This window comes from Dryobates pubescens, unplaced genomic scaffold (genome assembly GCF_014839835.1).
Source record: "Dryobates pubescens isolate bDryPub1 unplaced genomic scaffold, bDryPub1.pri scaffold_111_arrow_ctg1, whole genome shotgun sequence".
Taxonomy (NCBI): Eukaryota; Metazoa; Chordata; class Aves; order Piciformes; family Picidae; genus Dryobates; species Dryobates pubescens.
The window spans coordinates 1-21,369 of NW_026530702.1; the positions used below are offsets into that span (position 1 = coordinate 1).

Sequence of the window (21,369 nt, forward strand, 5' to 3'; positions counted from 1 at the left end):
GGAGAGAGAGCTCCTTGGGGGTGGGCAGAGAGGAGAGAAGGGGAGAGCTACTTGGGGGTGGGCAGAGAGGAGAGAGGGAGAGAGAGCTCCTTGGGGGTGGGCAGAGAGGAGAGAGGGAGAGAGAGCTCCTTGGGGGTGGGCAGAGAGGAGAGAGGGAGAGAGAGCTCCTTGGGGGTGGGCAGAGGAGAGAGGGAGAAGAGAGCTCCTTGGGGGTGGGCAGAGAGGAGAGAGGGAGAAGAGAGCTCCTTGGGGGTGGGCAGAGAGGAGAGAGGGAGAAGAGAGCTCCTTGGGGGGTGAGCATGGAGGAGAGAGGGAGAGAGAGCTCCTTGGGGGTGGGCAGAGAGGAGAGAGGGAGAAGAGAGCTCCTGGAGTGGGCACCCCCCAGAGCTCGGGGGTGGGCGGGCAGGGGGGAGGTGGGGCAGCCCTGGCAGGGGGGGAGCTCACAGGTGGGCTCCCTGCCTGGCAGCTCCTCCCTGCTACCTGGACATAGTCCCTGAGGACCACCGGCTGGAGAGCCCGACCACCCCCCTGCTGGAGGAGGCCGACAGCTTCGACAGCCCCATCTTCATGTACGCCCCCGAGTTCAAGTTCATGCCCCCCCCCACCTACACCGAGGTGAGCAGCCAGCAGGGGGCAGCAGGGGGGCTGGGAGAGACCCGGGGGGGGGAGGGGGGAGGGATGAAGCGGGGAGAGGATGGAGGGAGGAGGGATTGGGGAAGGGAGATGAGGTGGGGTGAGGGTGGATGGAGGTGGGGGATTGGGGGGTGGGGGAGTGGGTGAGAGGATAATGATGAAGATGAATGGGGTGAGAGGATTGGGGATGAGGAGGGGGAGGGAGGGGATGAAGAGGGGAGGGGTGGGATGAGGAGTGAGGGATAGGGTGAGAGGATAATGATGAGGATGAATGGGGTGAGAGGATTGGGGATGAGGAGGGGGAGGGGTGGGATATGGGATGGGGTGAGGAGTTAGGGATAGGGTGATGAGGATGGACAGGTGAGGGATAGGGTGAGAGGATAACCAGGATGAGGATGGAGGGGTGAGGAGGGAAAGGGTAGGGTGAGAGAGTGATGAGGATGGAGGAGGTGAAAGGATTGGGGGTGGGGATGGAGGAGTTGGATGAGGAGTGAGGGATAGGGTTGAGAGGATGATGAGGATGGAGGAGCAAGGGGTAGGGGGAGAGGATAACCAGGATGAGGATGGGATGGGGTGAGAGGATTGGGGGTGAGGAGGGAAGGGTAGGATTTGGGATGGGATGAGGAGTGAGGGGTAGGGTGAGAGGGTAACTAGGATGAGGATGGATGGGGGTGAGAGGATTGGGGGTGAGGATGGAGGAGTGAAAGGGCAATGAGGACGATAGATGGGGTGAGAGCAGTGGGGGTGAGGATGGATGGGGTGAGAGGAGTGGGGGTGATGGATGGGGATGGGGTGAGGGGGGAAGGGTGAGAGGGCAATGAGGATGAGGATGGATGGGGTGAGAGCAGTGGGGATGAGGTGGATGGGGTGAGGGGGGGAGGGTGAGAGGGCAATGAGGATGAGGATGGAGGGGGTGAGAGCAGTGGGGATGAGGTGGATGGGGTGAGAGGAGTGGGGATGATGGATGGGGATGGGGTGAGGGGGGTAGGGTGAGAGGGCAGTGAGGATGAAGATGGAGGGGGTGAGAGCAGTAGGGATGAGGATGGAGGGGGTGAGAGCAGTAGGGATGAGGTGGATGGGGTGAGAGGAGTGGGGATGAGGATGGGGATGGGGTGAAGGGGGTAGGGCGAGAGGGCAGTGAGGATGAAGATGGATGGGGTGAGAGCAGTGGGGATGGGGATGGAGGGGGTGAGGGGTTAGGGTGAGAGGGCAATGCTGAGGCTGGGTGCAGCTGGGCTGGAGGAGGGGGTGTGGGGGGAAGGTGGCGCTGCCAGGGCTGGGGGCCGCAGCTGGGCAGGGCCTCAGTGCAGCCCCTTGCGCCCCCAGGTGGATCCCTGTGTGAACAACAACAGCAGCAGCAGCAGCAGCAATGTGCAGTGAGGGCAGCGCTGAGGCCTTGGCCTGGACTCTGACTCTGGAGCTCGCTGCTGCTGCACCGCCCCGGGGGGGACCTGCCCCGGGGGGGGCGCCCTGCCTGCCACCCACCCCTGGCCTGACCTGGAGAAGAGGGGGCAGGAGACCCTCGGGGTTGGGGCAGAGGGAGAAGCCCCCAACCCCTTGGAGAGAGGACAGATGGCAGCCCCCCCAAAGCCTTTAGCGGGGGGAGAGCCTCACGGAGATGCCTTCGGCCCAGGGGGGGCTGCTGGGGGGGGGGGCCTGGCCCCTGGCTCCCTCCTGGTGCTCCTTGGCCACCTTGGTGCTCCTGGAACCATCCTGAAGCCGTCCTGAAGCCATCCAACGGTGCTGGGCCTCGGAGGGGGCCTCGACCCCGGCCAGGGGAGCCCAGGCCTGGCACTCACCAACTGCTGCCAGCCTCGGCCTGCAGCAGGGGAAGCCCTCTGGGGGGGTCCCTGCTCTGGGGATCCCTCTTCTGGGGGTCCCTGCTCTGGGGTCCTTCCTTTGGGATCCCTCTTTTGGGGGGTCCCTGCCCTGGGGGTCCTTCTTCTTGGGTCCTTCCTTTGGGATCTCTGCTCTGGGGGGGTCCCTCTTCTGGGGTCCTTCCTTTGGGATCCCTCTTCAGGGGGTCCCTGCTCTGGGGTCCTTCCTTTGGGGTCCCTGCTCTGGGGGGTCCCTGCTCTTGGGGCCCCCTCCTCTGGACACAAACCCTTGTGTGGAAATCTCTTTTTTGTGGTTGTTTTTTACTGGGTGTTTTTTTTATGGGGAGGGGGTTTGGGGGGGGGAGGGGAGGGGGAGAGAGGGAGGGGGGAGGGGAGGTTCACTTTTGTACCTGTGGTTGGTGTCCCTTACCCCTGGGGGGTGAGGAAGGCTCAATAAAGACTTGCTGGCACCTGCCTTGGCCTGGCTGCCTTCACTGGGGGGGCACAGGGCTGGGGGGTGGGCACCCGGGGTGGGCACTGGGGGGGGAGGACCCTCCCCTCCCCCCGTGGGTGACCCCAGGGCCTTTGGGTGCTGGCTCCTGGGGGAGGTTTGGGTCAGCAGGTGACCAAACTTGGGCAGGAGAAAGGAGGTCTGGGTGGGAGGTCTGAAGGCAACCCCCAGGGGGAGGGGGGCAGGGGGGGGTCCTGCTGGGCTCCTGCAGCCTTCATCACCTTCAGCTTCACCACCACCTGGATCTTCAGCATCTCCTCTGCCCCTCCTCCTCCTCCTCCATCTCCTCCTCCTCCTCCATCTCCTCCTCCTCCTCCATCTCCTTCTCCTCCTCCATCTCCTTCTCCTCCTCCATCTCCTTCTCCTCCTCCTCCTCCATCTCCTCCTCCTCCTCCATCACAGCATCACCAAGGTTGGACGAGACCCCGAGGAGCATCGAGTCCAAGCTGTCCCCACAGACCTCATGGCCAGGCCCTGGCTCCAAGGGCCACATCCAGTCCCCTCCTGAACCCCTCCAGGGATGGGGACTCCACCACCCCCCTGGGCAGCACATCCCCAGGGCCAATGACTCTCAGTGAAGAACTTTCTCCTCACCTCGAGTCTAAACCTCCCCTGGCACAGCTTGAGGCTGTGGCCTCTTGTTCTGCTGCTGGGTGCCTGGGAGGAGAGCCCAACCCCCACCTGGCTGCAGCCTCCCTGCAGGGAGCTGGGGAGAGCAATGAGGTCTCCCCTGAGCCTCCTCCTCTGCAGGCTCAGCAACCCCAGCTCCCCCAGCCCCCTCCCCAGGCCTGTGCCCCAGCCCCCTCCCCAGCCCTGTGCCCCAGCCCCCTCCCCAGCCCTGTGCCCCAGACCCCTCCCCAGCTCTGTTGCCCTTCCCTGGACCCCTTCCAGCCTCTCAACCTCCTTCCTACCCTGAGGAGCCCAGAGCTGGACACAGGACTCCAGCTGTGGCCTCAGCAGTGCTGAGCACAGGGCAGGATGAGCTCCCTGCCCCTGCTGCCCACACTCTGCCTGACCCTTGGCCCTCTGTGCCCCCTGGGCACACTGCTGGCTCCTGTTGAGCTGCTCTCCCCCAGCACCCCCAGGTCCCTCTCTGCCCCCAGCCTGTGGCCCTGCCTGGGGTGGCTGTGGCCAAGCTGCAGCCCCTGGCACTTGTTGGATGCCCTCCTGCTGGGCTCTGCCCCTCTGCCCAGCCTGCCCAGGGCCCCCTGCAGAGCTCTGCTGCCCTCTCACTGCCCAACCTCTGCCCCCAGCTGGGGGTCAGCTGCAGATGTGCTGCTGGCTGACTCCATCCCCCCCCTCCAGCTCATCAATGAAGATATTGATCAGGCTGGGGCCCAGCACTGAGCCCTGGGGGGCACCACTGGGGCCTGGCTGCCAGCTGGATGCTCTCCTCCTCCTCCTCCTTCATCTTCTCCTCCTTCTCCATCTTCTCCTCCTCCTCCTTCATCTTCTCCTCCTTCTCCATCTTCTCCTCCTCCTCCTCCATCTTCTCCTCCTCCTCCTTCATCTTCTTCTCCTCCTCCTCCATTTTCTCCTCCTCATCTTCTCCTCCTCCTCCTCCTTCATCTTCTCCTCCTCCTTCATCATCTTCTCCTCCTCCTTCATCTTCTCCTCCTCCTCCTCCTCCATCTTCTTCTCCTCCTCTTCCCCCTCCTCCATCTTCACCACCTCCTCCTTCTCCCCCTCCTTCGCCTCCTCCTCCTTCCCCCTCCTTCATCTTCACCTCCTCCTCCACCTCCTTCACCTTCATCTTCACCTCCCCCCTCCTCCACCACTGCCATCCTGGAGCTTCATCTCCACTACTTCCACCTCCTCTTCCTCCTTTAGGGGAAGCAGGGCAGAGGTGGTGGCAGGAGGCCACTGCTGGCCGCTGTCACCTCTGCCCTGCTTGGCACCAGCTGCCCCCCCCCGGCCCCTCAGCTTCCCTGGCCCTGTGCCCTGCTGTTGTCTGCCCCCTGTTGTGCCCCCCCCACCCCCTGCCCCCCCCCCCCCCCGGGGCTGCTCTTATCTGGCACTGCCAGCCTGGCCCAAGCCTTATCAGCAGGAAGCCAACAGCTGCCCTGGCTGCAGGGGCACCTGGCAGGCTGCCACCTCTGGCCCCAGCTGGGGCTGCTGCCCAGTGCCCACTGCCACCCCTGACCCCCCCCTGCCCACCACCACTCACTGCCCACCACCCACTGCCACCCCTGACCCCCCCCTGCCCACCACTCACTGCCCACCACCTCCTGCCCACTGCCACCCCTGACCCCCTCCTGCCTGCCCACCACCCACTGCCCACCGCCCACTGCCATCCCTGACCCCCTCCTGTCTGTCCACCACCCACTGCCACCCCTGACCCACCCCCTGCCCACCACCCACTGCCCACTGCCACCCCTGACCCCCCCCTGCCCACCACTCACTGCCCACTGCCACCCCTGACCCCCTCCTGCCCACCACTCACTGCCCACTGCCACCCCTGACCCACCCCCTGCCCACCACCCACCGCCCACTGCCGCCCCTGACCCCCTCCTGCCCACCACCACCCACTGCCCACCGCCCACTGGCATCCCTGACCCCCTCCTGTCTGTCCACCACCCACTGCCACCCCTGACCCCCCCCTGCCCACCACTCACTGCCCACTGCCACCCCTGACCCACCCCCTGCCCACCACCCACTGCCCACTGCCACCCCTGATCCCCTCCTGCCTGCCCACCACCCACTGCCCACTGCCACCCCTGACCCCCTCCTGCCCACCACCACCCACTGCCCACCACCCACTGCCACCCCTGACCCCCTCCTGCCCACCACCCACTGCCCACCACGACCACGCTTGCCCCTCCCCCCCCTTGCCCACCCACGACCACCCTTGACCCCCACCCATGACCATGCTTGACCCTCCCCACCCTTGCCCCCCTCCCACGACCACCCTTGAGCCCCCTCTTGCCCACCCACAACCACCCTTGAGCCCCTCCCCCTTGCCCACCCTTCACCCTCCCACGACCACCCTTGACCCTCCCCCACCTTGCCCACCCACGACCACCCTTGACCCCCACCCACGACCACCCTTGACCCCCACCCATGACCACCCTCCCCCCCTTGCCCACCCACGACCACCCTTGACCCCCACCCACGACCACCCTTGAGCCCCCACCCATGACCACCCTCCCCCCCTTTGCCCACCCACGACCACCCTTGACCCCCACCCACGACCACCCTCCCCCCCTTGCCCACCCACGACCACCCTTGAGCCCCTCCCCCTTGCCCACCCTTGACCCCCTCCCATGACCACCCTTGACCTTTCCCCCCCTTGCCCACCCACGACCACCCTTGACCCCCACCCACGACCACCCCTTCCCCCTCCGCTTAGCCTCCCCCCAGCGGCTCCCTCCCGAGCCCCCCCCCGGGACGGTGACGTCATCCTGCAGCCTCTTCCCCCCTCCCCCCCCCCCCCCCGTGCCCGGCGCTGTGCCCAGGGCCTGCTGGCGCCGTGCCAGGGCCGGTGCCCAACTGGGGGAAGGGTCAGGGCTGGCACTGCCAACTATGGGCAGGAGAGCAGCGCCGGGGGGGGGGACAGTGGGGGCTGGGGGGGGAGAATGGGGGCTGGGGGGGCAGTGGGGGCTGGGAGGGGGCAGTGGGGGCTGGCAGGGGGCAGTGGGGGCAGGCAGGGGGCAGTGGGGGCTGGGAGGGGGCAGTGGGGGCTGGGGGGACAGTGGGGGCTGGGAGGGGGCAGTAGGGGCTGGCAGGGGACAGTAGGGGCTGGGGGGACAGTGGGGGCTGGGAGGGGGCAGTAGGGGCTGGGGGGGCAGTGGGGACTGGGGGGCAGTGGGGGCTGGGGGGGACAGTAGGGGCTGGGGGGGCAGTAGGGGGGCAGTGGGGACTGGGGGGAGAGTGGGGACTGGGAGGCGGCAGTGGGGGCTGGGGGGGGCAGTGGGGGCTGGGAGGGGACAGTGGGGGCTGGGAGGGGGCAGTAGGGGCTGGGGGGACAGTGGGGGCTGGGAGGGGGCAGTAGGGGCTGGGGGGACAGTGGGGGCTGGGAGGCAGTGGGGGCTTGGGGGGGGGACAATGGGGGCTGGAGGGACACAATGGTGGCTCGGGGTGGGACACACTGGGGACCGGCGAGGGGACTGGGGGAGCAGTAGGGGCTGGGGGGGGGACAGTAGGGACTCGGGGGGGGCAGTAGGGGCTTAGGGGGGGACGATGGGGACTGGGGAGGGGACAGTGGGGACTGGATGAACAATGGGGGCTGGAAGGGGACAATGGGGACCTGGGGGGGGGGGCAGTGGCGACTTGGGGGGGGAGGAAGCCAGGGCTGGGCTGGGGGCAGGATAAGGCCAAGGGAAGGAAAGGGAGGGGAGGGGAAAGGGGAGAGAGGGAGGGGAAGGGGCTGGGGGGGGGCTGAGGATAGCATGGGGGGGGCTGAGCACAGGGACAGGCTGGGGGGGGCTGGGGGGGCTGAGCACAGGGACAGGAGGGGAGGGGGCTGGGGGGGTGCTGAGCACAGGGATGGGATGGGGAGGGGGCTGGGGGGGGCTGAGCACAGGGATGGGATGGGGAGGGGGCTGCGGGGGGGCTCAGCACAGGGATGGGATGGGGAGGGGGCTGGGGGGGGGCTGAGCACAGGGACAGGCTGGGGGGGGGCTGCGGGGGGGCTGAGCACAGGGACAGGCTGGGGGGGGGCTGGGGGGGCTGAGCACAGGGATGGGCTGGGGAGGGGGCTGGGGGGGGGCTGAGCACAGGGATGGGCTGGGGGGTGCTGGGCACAGGGGTAGGATGGGAGGGGGCTGGGGGGGCTGAGCACAGGGATGGGCTGGGGAGGGGGCTGGGCACAGGGACAGGATGGGAGGGGGCTGGGGGGGGCTGAGCACAGGGATGGGCTGGGGGGGGCTGGGCACAGGGGTAGGATGGGAGGGGGCTGCTGGGGGGGGGGTCCACAGGGAGCATCCCAGTTTTGATCCTTGGATTGGGGTCTGGGGGGGCGGGGGGGGGGGGGGGGGGGGCGCCACACCCTCACACACAACACCCTCGGGACCCCCTCCCACTGCCCCCCATCCCCCCCCCCCCCCCCAGTCCATCTCCCCCCCCCCTCCATCCCCATCCCGCAGGGGCTCTGTGCCCCCTCCCAGCAGGAGGAGAAAGGTTGGGAGGGAGCCCTGGGGGGGGGTCCGTGTGTGTGTCCCCCCCCCCCAGGCTGGGGGGCAAGCAGCAGCAGCCCCCCCCCGGACTCCTCCTGCGGGGGTCCCTGGCTCCCATTTGGGGACACTGCCTGGGGGGGGGGGGTGGGGGTCCCGGGGGGGGGGGGGCGGCTAAGCCCCAGGCAGGGACTGAGAGCCGGCTCCGGGCAGGAAGCTTTGCCCCGGGGGGGGGCAGAGGTTGGGAGGCACTTCCCTATCACCTGAGCCTCACGTGAGCGGCCCCCGCCCTGCCCCACCCCGCCCCGCCCCCGCCCCGCCCCCCCCGGCTGCACAAACAACTCCTAACCCCCCCCCCAAAATAGCTGAAATGACTCCAAACCCTTCCCCCCCCCCAAATAAATCCTTCCCCCCCCCCCAAGTGGGTCCCCAAATTGAGGGGGGGTCCCCAGATTGAAGGGGGGGTCCCCAATTTGAGGGGGGGGTCCTCAACTTGGGGAGGGGGTCCCCACTTTGAGGGGGGGTCTCCAACTTGGGGGGGAGGGCCGCAGCTTGAGGGGGGGTCCCCAATTTGAGGGGGGGTGTCCTCAACTTGGGGAGGGGGGTCCCCACTTTGAGGGGGGGTCCCCAACTTGGCAGGGAGGGCCCCAGCTTGGGGGGGGGGTCCCCAACTTGGGGAGGGGTCCACAATTTGATTGGGGGGCTCCTCCAACTTGAGGGGGGGTCCTCAGCTTGAGGGAGGGTCCCTAGATTGAGGGGGGGTCTCCAACTTGGGAGGGGGTCCTCAATTTGAGGGGGGGGCTCCTCCAACTTGAGGGGAGGTCCCCAGCTGGAATGGGGTTCCCCAGCTTGAGGGGGCGGTCCCCACGTTGAGGGGGGGTCTCCAACTTGGGAAGGGGTCCCCAGCTTCAGTGGGGGTCCCCAATTTGAGGGGGGTCCCCAACTTGGGAGGGGGTCCCTAATTTGAGGGGGGGTCCTCAACTTGAGAAGGGGTCCACAATTTGAGGGGGGGGCTCCTCCAACTTGAGGGGGGGGTCCCCAACTCGGGGGGCTCCCCACCTTGAGGGGGGGTCCCCAGATGGAATGGGGTTCCCCAACTTGAGGGGGGGGGTCCCAAACTTGGGAGGGGGTCCCCACTTTGAGGGGGGGTCTCCAACTTGGAAGGGGGCCCTCAATTTGAGGGGGGGTCTCCAACTTGGGAAGGGGTCCCCAGCTTCAGTGGGGGGTCCCCAACTTGGGGAGGGGGTCCCAAACTTGGGGAGGGGTCCCCAATTTGATGGGGGAGGCTCCTCCAACTTGAGGGGGTGTCCCCAACTTGGGGAGGGGGTCCTCAACTTGGGAGGGGGTCCCCACTTTGAGAGGGGGGTCTCCAACTTGGGAAGGGGTCCCCAACTTCATGGGGGGTCCCCAGCTTGAGGGGGGGTCCCCAACTTGAGGGGGCGGTCCCCAAATTTGAGGGGGTCCCCAACTTGGAGGGGGGTCCCCAACTTGGGGAAGGGGTCCTCAACTTGGGAGGGGGTCCCCAAATTTGAGGGGGAGGGTCCCCAACTTGGGTGGGGAGGGCCCCAGCTTGAGGGGGGGGTCCCCACTTTGAGGGGGGGGGTCTCCAACTTGGGAAGGGGTCCCCAACTTCATGGGGGGGGGCTCCTCCAACTTGAGGGGGGGTTTCCACAACTTGAAGGGGGGTCCCCAAATTTGAGGGGGGGGTCCCCAACTTGAGGGGGGGGTCCCCAGCTTGGGGAGGGGGTCCCCAACTTGGGGAAGGGGTCCTCAACTTGGGAGGGGGTCCCCAGCCTGACGGGGGGGTCCATAGATTGAGGGGGGGTCCCCAACTTCATGGGGGGGTCCCCATCTTGGGGGGGGGGGTCCCCACCCCCCGGGGCAGAGGCAGCCCCCCCAGAATCTCCAAATCTGCTTTAATCTCCCCAAAATGAGTTCCAAAAACCCCAAGTGGCCAAAAGCTGCCCCAAAAACTGGGGGGGGGGACCCGGGGGGGGCTCCAGAAGGGGCCGAAGGGACAAGGCTGGGGGGGGGGTGTGAGAGGGGGGGGCGCGGGGGGGGGGGGGGGGGGGGGGGGGGGTGAGGGGGCGCAGGGGGGGGGGAGCGGGGGGAGGTCCTTTCCCGCTGGGGCCCTGGCGGTGTCCCCCTCCCCCCCCGGGATGTCCCCTCCGGGGCTCCCCCTCCCCCCCCCGGCAGCCCCCGGCCCCGGCCCCGGCCCCGGCCCCGGCCGCGCTGCCTGGAGCCCGAGCGCCACCTGCTGGCTGCCAGGGGAAGGGCAGCGACGGAGGACAGCGAGGGCCGGAGACGGGGGGGAGGGGGACAGGGACAGGGGGACCCCAGGGGAGCAGCTGGGTGGCAGGGGGGCGCCGGTGACCCCCAGGGGGTGACAGGGGAACACCAATGGCCCAAAGTGGGGGACAGGGGACCCCAATGGCCCAGAGGGGGTGACAGGGGACAGAGGGCACCCAGGTGTCCCAAGGCAGGTGACAGAGGACCCAAGTGTCCCACAGTGGGGGACAGAGGGGACCCCAGTGTCCCAGGGGGGTGGCAGGGGCCGGGGGTGCCCCAGGGCGGGGTGCCAGGGGCCGGGGGTGCCCCAGGGGGGGTGGCAGGGGCCGGGGGTGCCCCGGGGGGGGTGCCAGGGGCCGGGGGTGCCCCAAGGGGGTGGCAGGGGCCGGGGGTGCCCCGGGTGGGGGTGCCAGGGGCCGGGGGTGCCCCGGGGGGGTGGCAGGGGCCGGGGGTGCCCCGGGGGGGTGGCAGGGGCCGGGGGTGCCCCAAGGGGGTGCCAGGGGCCGGGGGGTGCCCCGGGGGGGTGCCAGAGGCCGGGGGTGCCCCAAGGGGGTGCCAGGGGCCGGGGGTGCCCCGGGGGGGTGGCAGGGGCCGGGGGTGCCCCAAGGGGGTGGCAGGGGCCGGGGGTGCCCCGGGAGGGTGGCAGGGGCCAGGGGTGCCCCGGGGGATGCCAGGGGTGCCCTGGGGGGGTGGCAGGGGCTGGGGGTGCCCCGGGGGGGGTGGCAGGGGCCGGGGGTGCCCCGGGGGGGGTGCCAGGGGCCGGGGGTGCCCCAAGGGGGTGGCAGGGGCCGGTGCTGCCCCAGGGGGGTGCCAGGGGCCGGGGGTGCCCCCGGGGGGGGGGCAGGGGCCGGGGGTGCCCCGGGGGGGGTGGCAGGGGCCGGGGGTGCCCCGGGGGGGTGGCAGGGGCCGGGGGTGCCCCGGGGGGGGGCAGGGTCAGTAGACAGCCTCGTCCATGTTGTCGTCGCTGTCCCCCCCGAAGTCCTCTCCGTTGTCGAAGTAGGACATGATGTAATCTGTCTCCTGGGGAGGGCGGGGGGGGGGCTCAGTGCCGCCCCCGGCCGCTGGCCCCGCCCCCCGCCCCGCCCCCCGCCCCGCCCCTCACCTCCTCGTGCTCCTCCTCGTCGTACTCCTCCTCCTCCTCCTCCTTCCCTTCTTCCTCCTCCTCCTTCTCCTCCTCCTCCTCCGAGGTCACCTCCTCCTCCTTCTTCTCCAGGCTCTGGGGAGGGGAGGGGGCAGGGGACACCCCCAAGGTGTCACCCCCAAGATGTAACCCTTGGGTCACCCCCCCAGGGAACCCCCCCAAAGCGTCACCCTTGGGTCCCCCCCAAAGTGTCACCCTTGGGTCCCCCCCCAAAGTGTCACCCTTGGGTCACCCCCCCTTGGGACCCCCCCCAAAGTGTCACCCTTGGGTCCCCCCCCAAAGTGTCACCCTTGGGTCACCCCTCCTAGGGACCCCCTCCCCAAAGTGTCACCCTTGGGTCACCCCCCCTTGGGACCCCCCCAAAGTGTCACCCTTGGGTCACCCCTCCTAGGGACCCCCTCCCCAAAGTGTCACCCTTGGGTCACCCCCAAAGTGTCACCCTTGGGTCACCCCCATAGGGACCCCCCCCAAAGTGTCACCCTTGGGTCACCCCCAAAGTGTCACCCTTGGGTCACTCCCCTAGGGACCCCCCCCAAAGTGTCACCCTTGGGTCACCCCTCTAGGGAACCCCCCCAAAGTGTCACCCTTGGGTCCCCCCCAAAGTGTCACCCTTGGGTCCCCCCCAAAGTGTCACCCTTGGGTCACCCCCCTAGGGAACCCCCCCAAAGTGTCACCCTTGGGTCACCCCCCTAGGGAACCCCCCCCAAAGTGTCACCCTTGGGTCACCCCCCTAGGGACCCCCCCCCCAAAGTGTCACCCTTGGGTCACCACCCTTAGGCCCCCCCCCAAATGTCACCCTTGGGTCACTCCCCTAGGGACCCCCCCCCCAAAGTGTCACCCTTGGGTGCCCACCCTTGGGCCCCCCCCCCTTCGGCCTCCTCACCTCCAGCTTCTTAATGGCCTCCTCCTTGTCCAGTGGGGGGCGCTGGTGGCACTTGGGGACAAGGGCAGTGGCCCCTGGGGGGAGGGATGAGAGTTACCCCTCCCCCCCCTCGCCCCGGGGGGGTCCCAGGCTGGCTCCGTGCTGGGGACAGGAAGAGGACAGGGGGGGGGCAGGAGGGGGGCAGGAGACAGGGAGGGACAGGGGGGGAGGGGAGGGGATGGGGGGCAGGGGGGGACAAGGGAGGGTAGGAGGGGACAATGGGGGGACAGGAGGGGATGGAGGGGATGGAGGGGACCAGGAGGGGACAGGAGGGGACAGGAGGGGACAGGAGGGGACAGGAGGGGACAGGAGGGGACAGGAGGGGGACAGGAGGGGACAGGAGGGGGACAGGAGGGAGCAGGAGGGGACAGGAGGGGACAGGAGGGGACAGGAGGGGGACAGGAGGGGACAGGAGGGGACCAGGAGGGGACAGGAGGGGACAGGAGGGGACAGGAGGGGACAGGAGGGGACAGGAGGGGACAGGAGGGGACCAGGAGGGGGACAGGAGGGGGACAGGAGGGGGACAGGAGGGGACCAGGAGGGGATGGAGGGGACCAGGAGGGGGACAGGAGAGGGACAGGAGGGGGCAGGAGGGGGCAGGAGGGGACCAGGAGGGGATGGAGGGGACCAGGAGGGGGACAGGAGGGGACAGGAGGGGGCAGGAGGGGGCAGGAGGGGACAGGAGGGGACAGGAGGGGACAGGAGGGGATGGAGGGGACAGGAGGGGACAGGAGGGGGACAGGAGGGGACCAGGAGGGGACCAGGAGGGGACAGGAGGGGAAGGGAGGGGACAGGAGGGGGTACAAAGGGGGACAAGGAGGGGACAGGAAGCTGGGGGGGGGCAGGAGCCCTGGGGGGGGGGGGGATGAGGAGCTGGGGGGAGGTCAGGAGCTGGGGGGGGGGGTCAGGAGCCAGGGGGGGCACACAGCAGCCCGGGGGGGGGGTCAGGAGCCAGGGGGGGCACACAGCAGCCCGGGGGGGGTCAGGAGCCGGGGGGGGTCACACAGCAGCCCGGGGTGGGGGGCAGGTGCCGGGGGGGGCACACAGCAGCCCGGGGGGGGGGGTCAGGAGCCGGGGGGGGCACACAGCAGCCCGGGGTGGGGGTCAGGTGCCGGGGGGGGCACACAGCAGCCCGGGGGGGGGGGGTCAGGAGCCGGGGGGGGCACACAGCAGCCCGGGGGGGGGGGGGTCAGGAGCCCGGGGGGGGGGGGTCAGGAGCCGGGGGGGGCACACAGCAGCCCGGGGGGGGGGTCAGGAGCCGGGGGGGGCACACAGCAGCCAGGGGGGGGGGGTCAGGAGCCGGGGGGGCACACAGCAGCCAGGGGGGGGGGTCAGGAGCCAGGGGGGGCACACAGCAGCCAGGGGGGGGGGGGTCAGGAGCCAGGGGGGGGCACACAGCAGCCCGGGGGGGGGTCAGGAGCCGGGGGGGGTCACACAGCAGCCGGGGGGGGGGGGTCAGGAGCCGGGGGGGGCACACAGCAGCCAGGGGGGGGGTCAGGAGCCAGGGGGGGCACACAGCAGCCAGGGGGGGGGGGGTCAGGAGCCAGGGGGGGGCACACAGCAGCCCGGGGGGGGTCAGGAGCCGGGGGGGGTCACACAGCAGTCCGGGGGGGGGTCAGGAGCCGGGGGGGGCACACAGCAGCCGGGGGGGGGTCAGGAGCCGGGGGGGGCACACAGCAGCCCGGGGGGGGGGTCAGGAGCCAGGGGGGGGCACACAGCAGCCAGGGGGGGTCAGGAGCCGGGGGGGGTCACACAGCAGCCCGGGGGGGGGTCAGGAGCTGGGGGGGGTCACACAGCAGCCCGGGGGGGGGTCAGGAGCCGGGGGGGGGCACACAGCAGCCCGGGGGGGGGGGTCAGGAGCCGGGGGGGGGTCACACAGCAGCCGGGGGGGGGTCAGGAGCCGGGGGGGGCACACAGCAGCCCGGGGGGGGGGTCAGGAGCCAGGGGGGGGGGCACACAGCAGCCCGGGGGGGGTCACACAGCAGCCCGGGGGGGGGTCAGGAGCCAGGGGGGGTCACCCAGCAGCCCGGGGGGGGGTCAGGAGCCGGGGGGGGGCACACAGCAGCCCGGGGGGGGGGGTCAGGAGCCATGGGGGGGTCACACAGCAGCCCGGGGGGGGGGTCAGGAGCCAGGGGGGGTCAGGAGCCGGGGGGGTCACACAGCAGCCCGGGGGGGGGGGTCAGGAGCCGGGGGGGGGCACACAGCAGCCCGGGGGGGGTCTGTGTCACTCACTGCCCTTCCGCAGCCTCCTGACTCGGATCTTCAGCTCCCTGGGAAGCCTTCTCCAGTCTTGGAGGGGGGGTAAAGTTTTAAGGGGGGGGGGTGTCAGTCTCCTCTTGCCATCCACCCCCCCGGGGGGGTCCCTGTGTGCCCCCTCCCCCCCCCCGGGGGTCGCTGCCCCCCCCTCACCTGGCTGCCAGTCGATGGCGCTGTCGATGGGGCTGCAGAGCTGGTACTTGTCTGAGTACCTCTCGATGTCTGGGGGGGGGGGAGGAATTGAGGGGGGGGCTGGGGGGCTGGGGGAGGGGGGGCTGGGGGGGGAGGTTGGTGAAGGAGGGAGAGGCCCCCAGGGGGTTGGTTTTTTGGGGGGGGGGCCTCAGGGTTTGGGGTTTTAGGGGCAGGGGGGGACAGGGAAAGTGGAAAGAGGAAATGGGGGAGGGGGCAAGGGGGGAGGAAAGGGCTTGGGGGGGTCCCGGGGTTGGGGGCTTGGAGGGAGGGGTCCCAGTGTAATGGGGCTGGGGGGGTCCCAATGTAGTGTGGCTGGCGGGAGGGGTCCCCATGTATGGGGCTGGGGGGGTGGTCCCAGTGCAATGGGGCTGGGGGGGGGTCCCAGAGCAGTGGGGCTGGGGGGGGGGTCCCAGTGCAATGGGGCTGGAGGGGGTCCCCATGTATGGGGCTGGGGGGGGGGTCCCAGTGCAATGGGGCTGGAGGGGGTCCCAATGCAGTGGGGTTGGGGAGGGGGGTCCCAATGTACTGGGGTTTGGGAGGGGGGGTCCCAGTGTAGTGTACCTGGGGGGGTCCCAGTGCAATGGGGCTGGGGGGGTCCCAATGTAGTGGGGCTGGGGGGGGGGTCCCAGAGCAGTGGGGCTGGGGGGGGGCTCCCAGTGCAATGGGGCTGGGGGGGTCCCAATGTAGTGGGGCTGGGGGGGGGGTCCCAGTGCAATGGGGCTGGGGGGGTCCCAGAGCAGTGGGGCTGGGGGGGGGGTCCCAATGGAGTGGGGCTGGGGGGGGGGTCCCAATGGAGTGGGGCTGGGGGGTCCCAATGTATGGGGCTGGGGGGGGGGGTCCCAGTGCCATGGGGCTGGGGGGGGGTCCCAATGAAGTGGGGCTGGGGGGAGGGTCCCAGTGCCATGGGGCTGGGGGGGTCCAAGTGCAATGGGGCTGGGGGGGGGTCCCAATGGAGTGGGGCTTGGGGGGTGGTCCCAGTGCAATGGGGCTGGGGCTGGGGGGTCCCAATGTATGGGGCTGGGGGGGTGGTCCCAGTGCAGTGGGGCTGGGGGGGGTCCCAATGGAGTGGGGCTGGGGGGGGGTGGTCCCAGTGCAATGGGGCTGGGGGGTCTCAATGTATGGGGCTGGGGGGGGGGGGGGTCCCAGTGCAATGGGGCTGGGGCTGGGGGGTCTCAATGTATTGGGGCTGGGGGGGGGTGGTCCCAGTGCAGTGGGGCTGGGGGGTCCCAATGGAGTGGGGCTTGGGGGGTGGTCCCAGTGCAATGGGGCTGGGGCTGGGGGGTCCCAATGTAGTGGGGCTGGTGGGGGGGGTCCCAGTGCAATGGGGCTGGGGGGGCTCCCAATGTAGTGGGGCTGGGGGGGAGGGGTCCCAATGTACTGGGGCTGGGGGGGTCCAAGCGCAATGGGGCTGGGGGGGGGTCCCAATGTAGTGGGGCTGGGGGGGGGTGGTCCCAGTGCAATGGGGCTGGGGGAGGGTCCCAATGTAGTGGGGCTGGGGGGGGGTGGTCCCAGTGCAGACCCTTGGCTCCCATTGGGCAGCCTCCATTTCCCCCCTCCCACTCTGATCACATGGGGAGGGGGAAGGGGGCGGGGCGGGGCGGAGGGGGCGGGGCAGGGGGGGCGGGGCAGCCCCTTCGGGCCCCTCCCCCAGCTCCTACCTCTGCGGGGGGGCCCTGGCTTGATGAAGTAGGGGAGGGTCTTCATGGCCCCCCGCAGCTCCTGCTTGAGGGCCAGGGTGTACTCCGCCTGCTCCCCCCCCCGCAGCGCCACCGCCCGCAGCTCCAGCGGCTGGGGGGGGCCGGGGGGGGCCCGGGGGGGGACACAGGCAGGGAGTGAGGGGGGGGTGGGGGAAAGGGGGGGGGGGGTGAGGGGGAAAGGGGGTGACGGGGAAGGGGGGGGGCGGAGGGAGTTAAAGGGGGGCACAATAGGGGTGCCGGTGGAGGGGGGGGGGGCACAGGGAGTGAGTGGGAGGGGGGCACAGGGGGGGCATAGGGAGTCGGGGAGGGCACAGGGGGTCAAGGGGGGGCACACGGGGTCAGGGGGGGCACAGGGGGTCGGGGGGCACAGGGGGTCAAGGGGGGGCATAGGGAGTCGGGGGGGGCACAGAGAGTGAGTGGGAGGGGGCACAGGGAGTCAAGGGGGGGCACACGGGGTCAGGGGGGGCACAGGGGGTCGGGGGGCACAGGGAGTCAAGGGGGGGCACGGGGAGTGAGTGGGAGGGGGCACAGGGAGTCAAGGGGGGGCATAGGGAGTCGGGGGGGGGCACAGGGAGTCAAGGGGGGCACAAGGAGTCAAGGGGGGGCACAGAGAGCGAGTGGGAGGGGGGCACATGGAGTCGGGGGGGGCACAGAGGGTCAAGGAGGGGGCACAGGGGGTCCAGGGGGGAAACAGGGGGTCAAGGGGGGGCACAGGGAGTGGGAGGGGGGCACAGGGAGTCAGGAGGGGGAAAGATTTTGGGGTGGGGGGCACAGGGAGTCAGTGGGGGGCACAAGGGGTCGGGGGGGCACAAGGAGTCAAGGGAGGGCACAGGGGGTGAAGGGGGGGGACAGAGAGTGAGTGGGAGGGGGGCACAGGGAGTCAAGGGGGGGCACAGAGGGTCAAGGGGGGGCACAGGGGGTCCGGGGGGGCACAGGGAGTCAAGGGGAGGCACAGGGGGTCGGGGGGCACAGAGGGTCAAGGGGGGGCACAGGGGGTCCGGGGGGGCACAGGGAGTCAAGGGGAGGCACAGGGGGTCGGGGGGCACAGAGGGTCAAGGGGGGCACAGGGAGTGAGTGGGGGGCACAAGGAGTCAAGGGAGGGCACAGGGGGTCGGGGGGCACAGAGGGTCAAGGGGGGGCACAGGGAGTCCGGGGGGGCACAGGGGGTCCGGGGGGGCACAGGGAGTGAGTGGGAGGGGGGCACAGGGGGTCAAGGGGGGGCACAAGGAGTGAGTGGGGGGCACACGGGGTCAAGGGGGGCACAGGGAGTCAAGGGGAGGGCACAAGGGGTCGGGGGGGGCACAAGGGGTGTTGGGGGGCACAGAGGGTCAAGGGGGGGGCACAAAGGGGGTGTCAGTGTCAGTGCTGGGGGGGGGACGCTCCCCCCGCCCCCCAACCCCCCCCCTAAAGAACTCACCGGGAAGAGGGGAGGGGGCTGCAGCGTGGGGGGGGGCAGCGCCTCCCCCCTCCCGATGCCCACAGCCTCCACGTTGAAGGTCATCTGGCCTCGACCCCTGCCCCTGCCCCGCGCTGCCATGGCTGGGGGGGAGGGGTCCCCGGGGAGGCGGGGGGGTCACTGTTGGGAGGGGATCATAAAGGGGGGGGGTGTGGGGGACACGAGGGGAATTGAGGGGGGGGGGGGGACACGAGGGGCCGTGGGGAGGGATGGAGGCACGGGGCGGGGGGGGTCCCCCCCCCCGCCCCGTGCCTCCATCCCTCCCCACGGCCGCATCCCCTCGGGACACGGAAGGGGACACGGAGGGGACACGGAGCAGCCCCACGGGACGCGGGGAGGGGGTCGCTGGGGGGCTCCGGGGCTCCGTTTCCTCCTTGCCCCCCCCCCCAATCCCGGGGCCGGTACTCACCCGGCGCAGGCGCAGCAGCTTCCGGCGGCGGCGGCGGCGGCGGCGCCGTGAGGGCGGGGAAGGGGGCGGGGCCCGAGCTGCGCGCCGGAGCCAATCAGGGCTGAGAGGGGGCGGAGAGAGAGGCGGGGCGAAAGGGGAAGGGATGAATGGGTGAAGGAATGAATGGATGGGGGCGGGAAAATGGGGATGGGGGCGGGAAAATGGGGATGGGGGCGGGAAAATGGAGGGGTTCCCTGCCCCATAGCTCCCCCTCCCCATAGCCCTGCAGCGTCCCAGCCCCAGCACTGCGGACTCGCTGCCCCACAGCTCCCCCACCCCGCCCGCCCCGGCCCCATGGGGCTGTCCTGGGGTCTGCTCTGCTGGGATATGTGTGTCCCCCCCCCCCCCCCAAGTCCCATTGCCCCCCGGGCTCCGACGTCCCTTTGCTCCCCCCAACCCCCAACCCCATTGTGTTGGGACCCCCCCCCCCCCGCTGTGGCCCCCAGCTCCACTGTATTGGGGGTCCCCAGCCCCATGGCTCTGCGACCCCCAACCCCACCGTGTTCTGCTCCCAGCCCCACGACATTGTGACCACCACCCCATGGCACTATGACACACACCCCCCCCCAACCTCGTGGCTCTGTGACACCCCCAGCCCCACTGTCATCTGTCCCCCATCCCCTCTGCCCCATGGCCCCCAGCCCCATGTCACTGTGCCCCCCAACCCTACTGTGTTCTGTCCCACATCCCCTCTGCCCCATGGCCCCCAAGATCCATAGCACTGTGACACCCCCAGCCCCTCTACCCCATAGCCCCCAGCCCCATGGCTCTGCAATCCCCCCGCCCCCCAGCACTGTGACCCCCAACCCCACTGTCTTCTGTCCCCTAGCCCTGCTGCCCCATGGCCCCCAGCCCCATGCCAGTGGGACCCCAACCACATTGTGTTCTGTCCCCCCATCCCCTCTTCCCCATGGACCTCAGCCCCACATCACTGAGACCCCCCTCCAGCCCCCTATCACTGTGCCCCCCAACCCCACCGTGTTCTGTTCCCCATCCCCTCAGCTCCATGTCCCCCAGCCCCATATCACTGTGCCCCCCAACCCTCTGTGTTCTGTCCCCTATCCTTTCTGCTCTATGGCCCCCAGCCCCATATCACTGCACCCCCCAACCCCGCCGTGTTCTATTCCCCATCCCCTCAGCTCCATGTCCCCCAGCCCCATATCACTGTGCCCCCCAACCCTGCTGTGTTCTATCCCACATCCCCTCAGCTCCATGGCCCCCAGCCCCATGTCACTGTGCCCCCCAACCCTGCTGTGTTCTATCCCACATCCCCTCAGCTCCATGTCCCCCAGCCCCATATCACTGCGCCCCCCAACCCTGCTGTGTTCTATCCCACATCCCCTCTGCCCCATGTCCCCCAGCCCCATGTCACTGTGCCCCCCAACCCTGCTGTGTTCTATCCCCCATCCCCTCAGCTCCATGGCCCCCAGCCCCATGTCACTGTGCCCCCCAACCCTGCTGTGTTCTATCCCACATCCCCTCTGCCCCATGTCCCCCAACCCCATATCACTGTGCCCCCCAACCCCACCGTGTTCTGCCCCACACTTCCTCTGCCCCACGGCCTCTCCCCGCCCCGAGCCCCCTCCCCCGCCCCCCCCCCCCCCCATCCCTGGCACCCCCGCACTCAGCGCAGCGCAGCAGGCTGCTTACCGCCGCTGATTCATCCCTGCTTCCCCCCACCCCCCCCTTTCCCGGCCCCCCCCCCCCCCCCCAGCCAGCGCCGACAGCAGCCAAAAATAGCGATGCAGGCTTGGGGGGGTGGGGGGGGCACAAACCCCTCCGAATAACGTCCGTCCGTGTGTGTGTGTCCCCCCCCCGCAGCTACGGCGGGGCCGGGATGGCGGCCACCGGGCGATGGCATCGCCGCCTCCAGCCCTGCGACATCGGGACGCGGGAAGGGTCGCTGCGGGGTCCCGAGCTGCGGTTGCCATGGTAACGGGGGAGGATTTGGGGGGGGGGATATCAAGGTGGGAGGGGGGGGCTGGTCCCTATTCTCATGGGGGGATGGATGGATGATGTGGGGGGGGTCCCCTTTTCGGGGTGCTCTCAACCCCTTTTGTTTTGCGGGGGGGGGGGCGCACGGTGGAGCCCCAAGCGCAGGGTTGGGGGGGGGCAGCTATGGAAATGGGGGGGGGGGGCAGCTGCCGGCCCGGGTGGTGAACTGGTGGGGAGGGGTGGGGGGGGACTGGGAGGTGGTCAGAGAGGAGCAGGATGAGCTGAGGGCTGAGCGGGAACGGTGCGGGAAGGGAGTGTGGGGGGGGAGGGGGTATGGGCAGGGATGGGGGGGCACAGGAAGGGGTCCAGGCAGGGGGGACGCAGGCAGGGGGTACAGGTAGGGGGTACAGGAAAGGGGCACAGGCGAGGGCTGGGTCTACAGGAGGGGGGGGGTACAGGCAGGTGCTGGGGGTACAGGCAGGGATGGAGGGTAGAGGATGGAGGGTCCTGGCAGGGGGGGGCACAGGAACGGGGTCCAGGCAGGGGGGCACAGGAAGGGGGTCCAGGCAGGAGCTGGAGCCGGGGGGCAGATGGGAGGTGGGGGCACAGGCAGGGGCTGGGGTGGGGGTAAGAGGCAGCAGGATGCGAGGTCAGGTGGGGGCACAGGCAGGGGATGCTGCTGGCGGGGTTGGGGGGGGGGGGGAGCACCACAGCTGAGTTTTTTGGGGGGGGAGGGGGTGGGGGTCTCTCCTTGTACCACCCGAGAGGGGAAAACCGAGGCAGGAGAACTGAGCCCGAGCCCTGTGCCACCCTGCCGGCGCGGGGGGCAAGAGGGGAAAGCATCCAACCTGCGCTCCCTTGCAGTGAGCTGGCGACGCTGCCAGGCCGGCACCAGCGCCGCAGCCCTCCTCCGCCGCCCCTGCTGCTGCTCTGAGCGCCGCCGAGCGCCGCCCGGCCGACC

General features: G+C 70.3%; 2 protein-coding genes across 2 annotated transcripts; both read right to left on the bottom strand.

Annotated features, from left to right (window-relative positions):
* Positions 1-1,352: 1,352 nt before the first annotated feature.
* Positions 1,353-10,765, bottom strand: LOC128899654 (uncharacterized proline-rich protein-like; the record flags this gene model as incomplete). Its single annotated transcript, XM_054179319.1, has 2 exons — positions 1,353-1,405; positions 10,652-10,765. Coding segments are annotated over 2 exons (167 nt in total), but the record flags the coding sequence as incomplete, so codon positions are not given.
* Positions 10,766-11,280: 515 nt separating this feature from the next.
* POLR3GL (RNA polymerase III subunit GL) lies at positions 11,281-18,128 on the bottom strand. Its single transcript, XM_054179323.1, has 7 exons — positions 17,987-18,128; positions 16,531-16,660; positions 14,834-14,902; positions 14,657-14,713; positions 12,386-12,459; positions 11,464-11,577; positions 11,281-11,381 (listed from the first exon to the last, which is right to left on the bottom strand). Exons 1-7 carry the CDS (start codon positions 18,104-18,106, stop codon positions 11,295-11,297), a joined length of 651 nt encoding a protein of 216 aa, XP_054035298.1. The 5' UTR covers positions 18,107-18,128; the 3' UTR covers positions 11,281-11,294.
* Between the last annotated feature and the right edge of the window lie 3,241 nt (positions 18,129-21,369).

Coding starts and splice junctions, on each gene's coding strand:
- POLR3GL (XM_054179323.1), bottom strand. CDS start 18,106: ATGGCAGCGCGGGGCAGGGGCAGGGGTCGAGGCCAGATGACCTTCAAC. Junction 16,661..17,986: donor AGCCCCCTCCCCTCTTCCCG/GTGAGTTCTTTA, acceptor GGCCCCCCCCAG/CCGCTGGAGCTGCGGGCGGT. Junction 11,578..12,385: donor AGGCCATTAAGAAGCTGGAG/GTGAGGAGGCCG, acceptor TCCCCTCCCCAG/AGCCTGGAGAAGAAGGAGGA.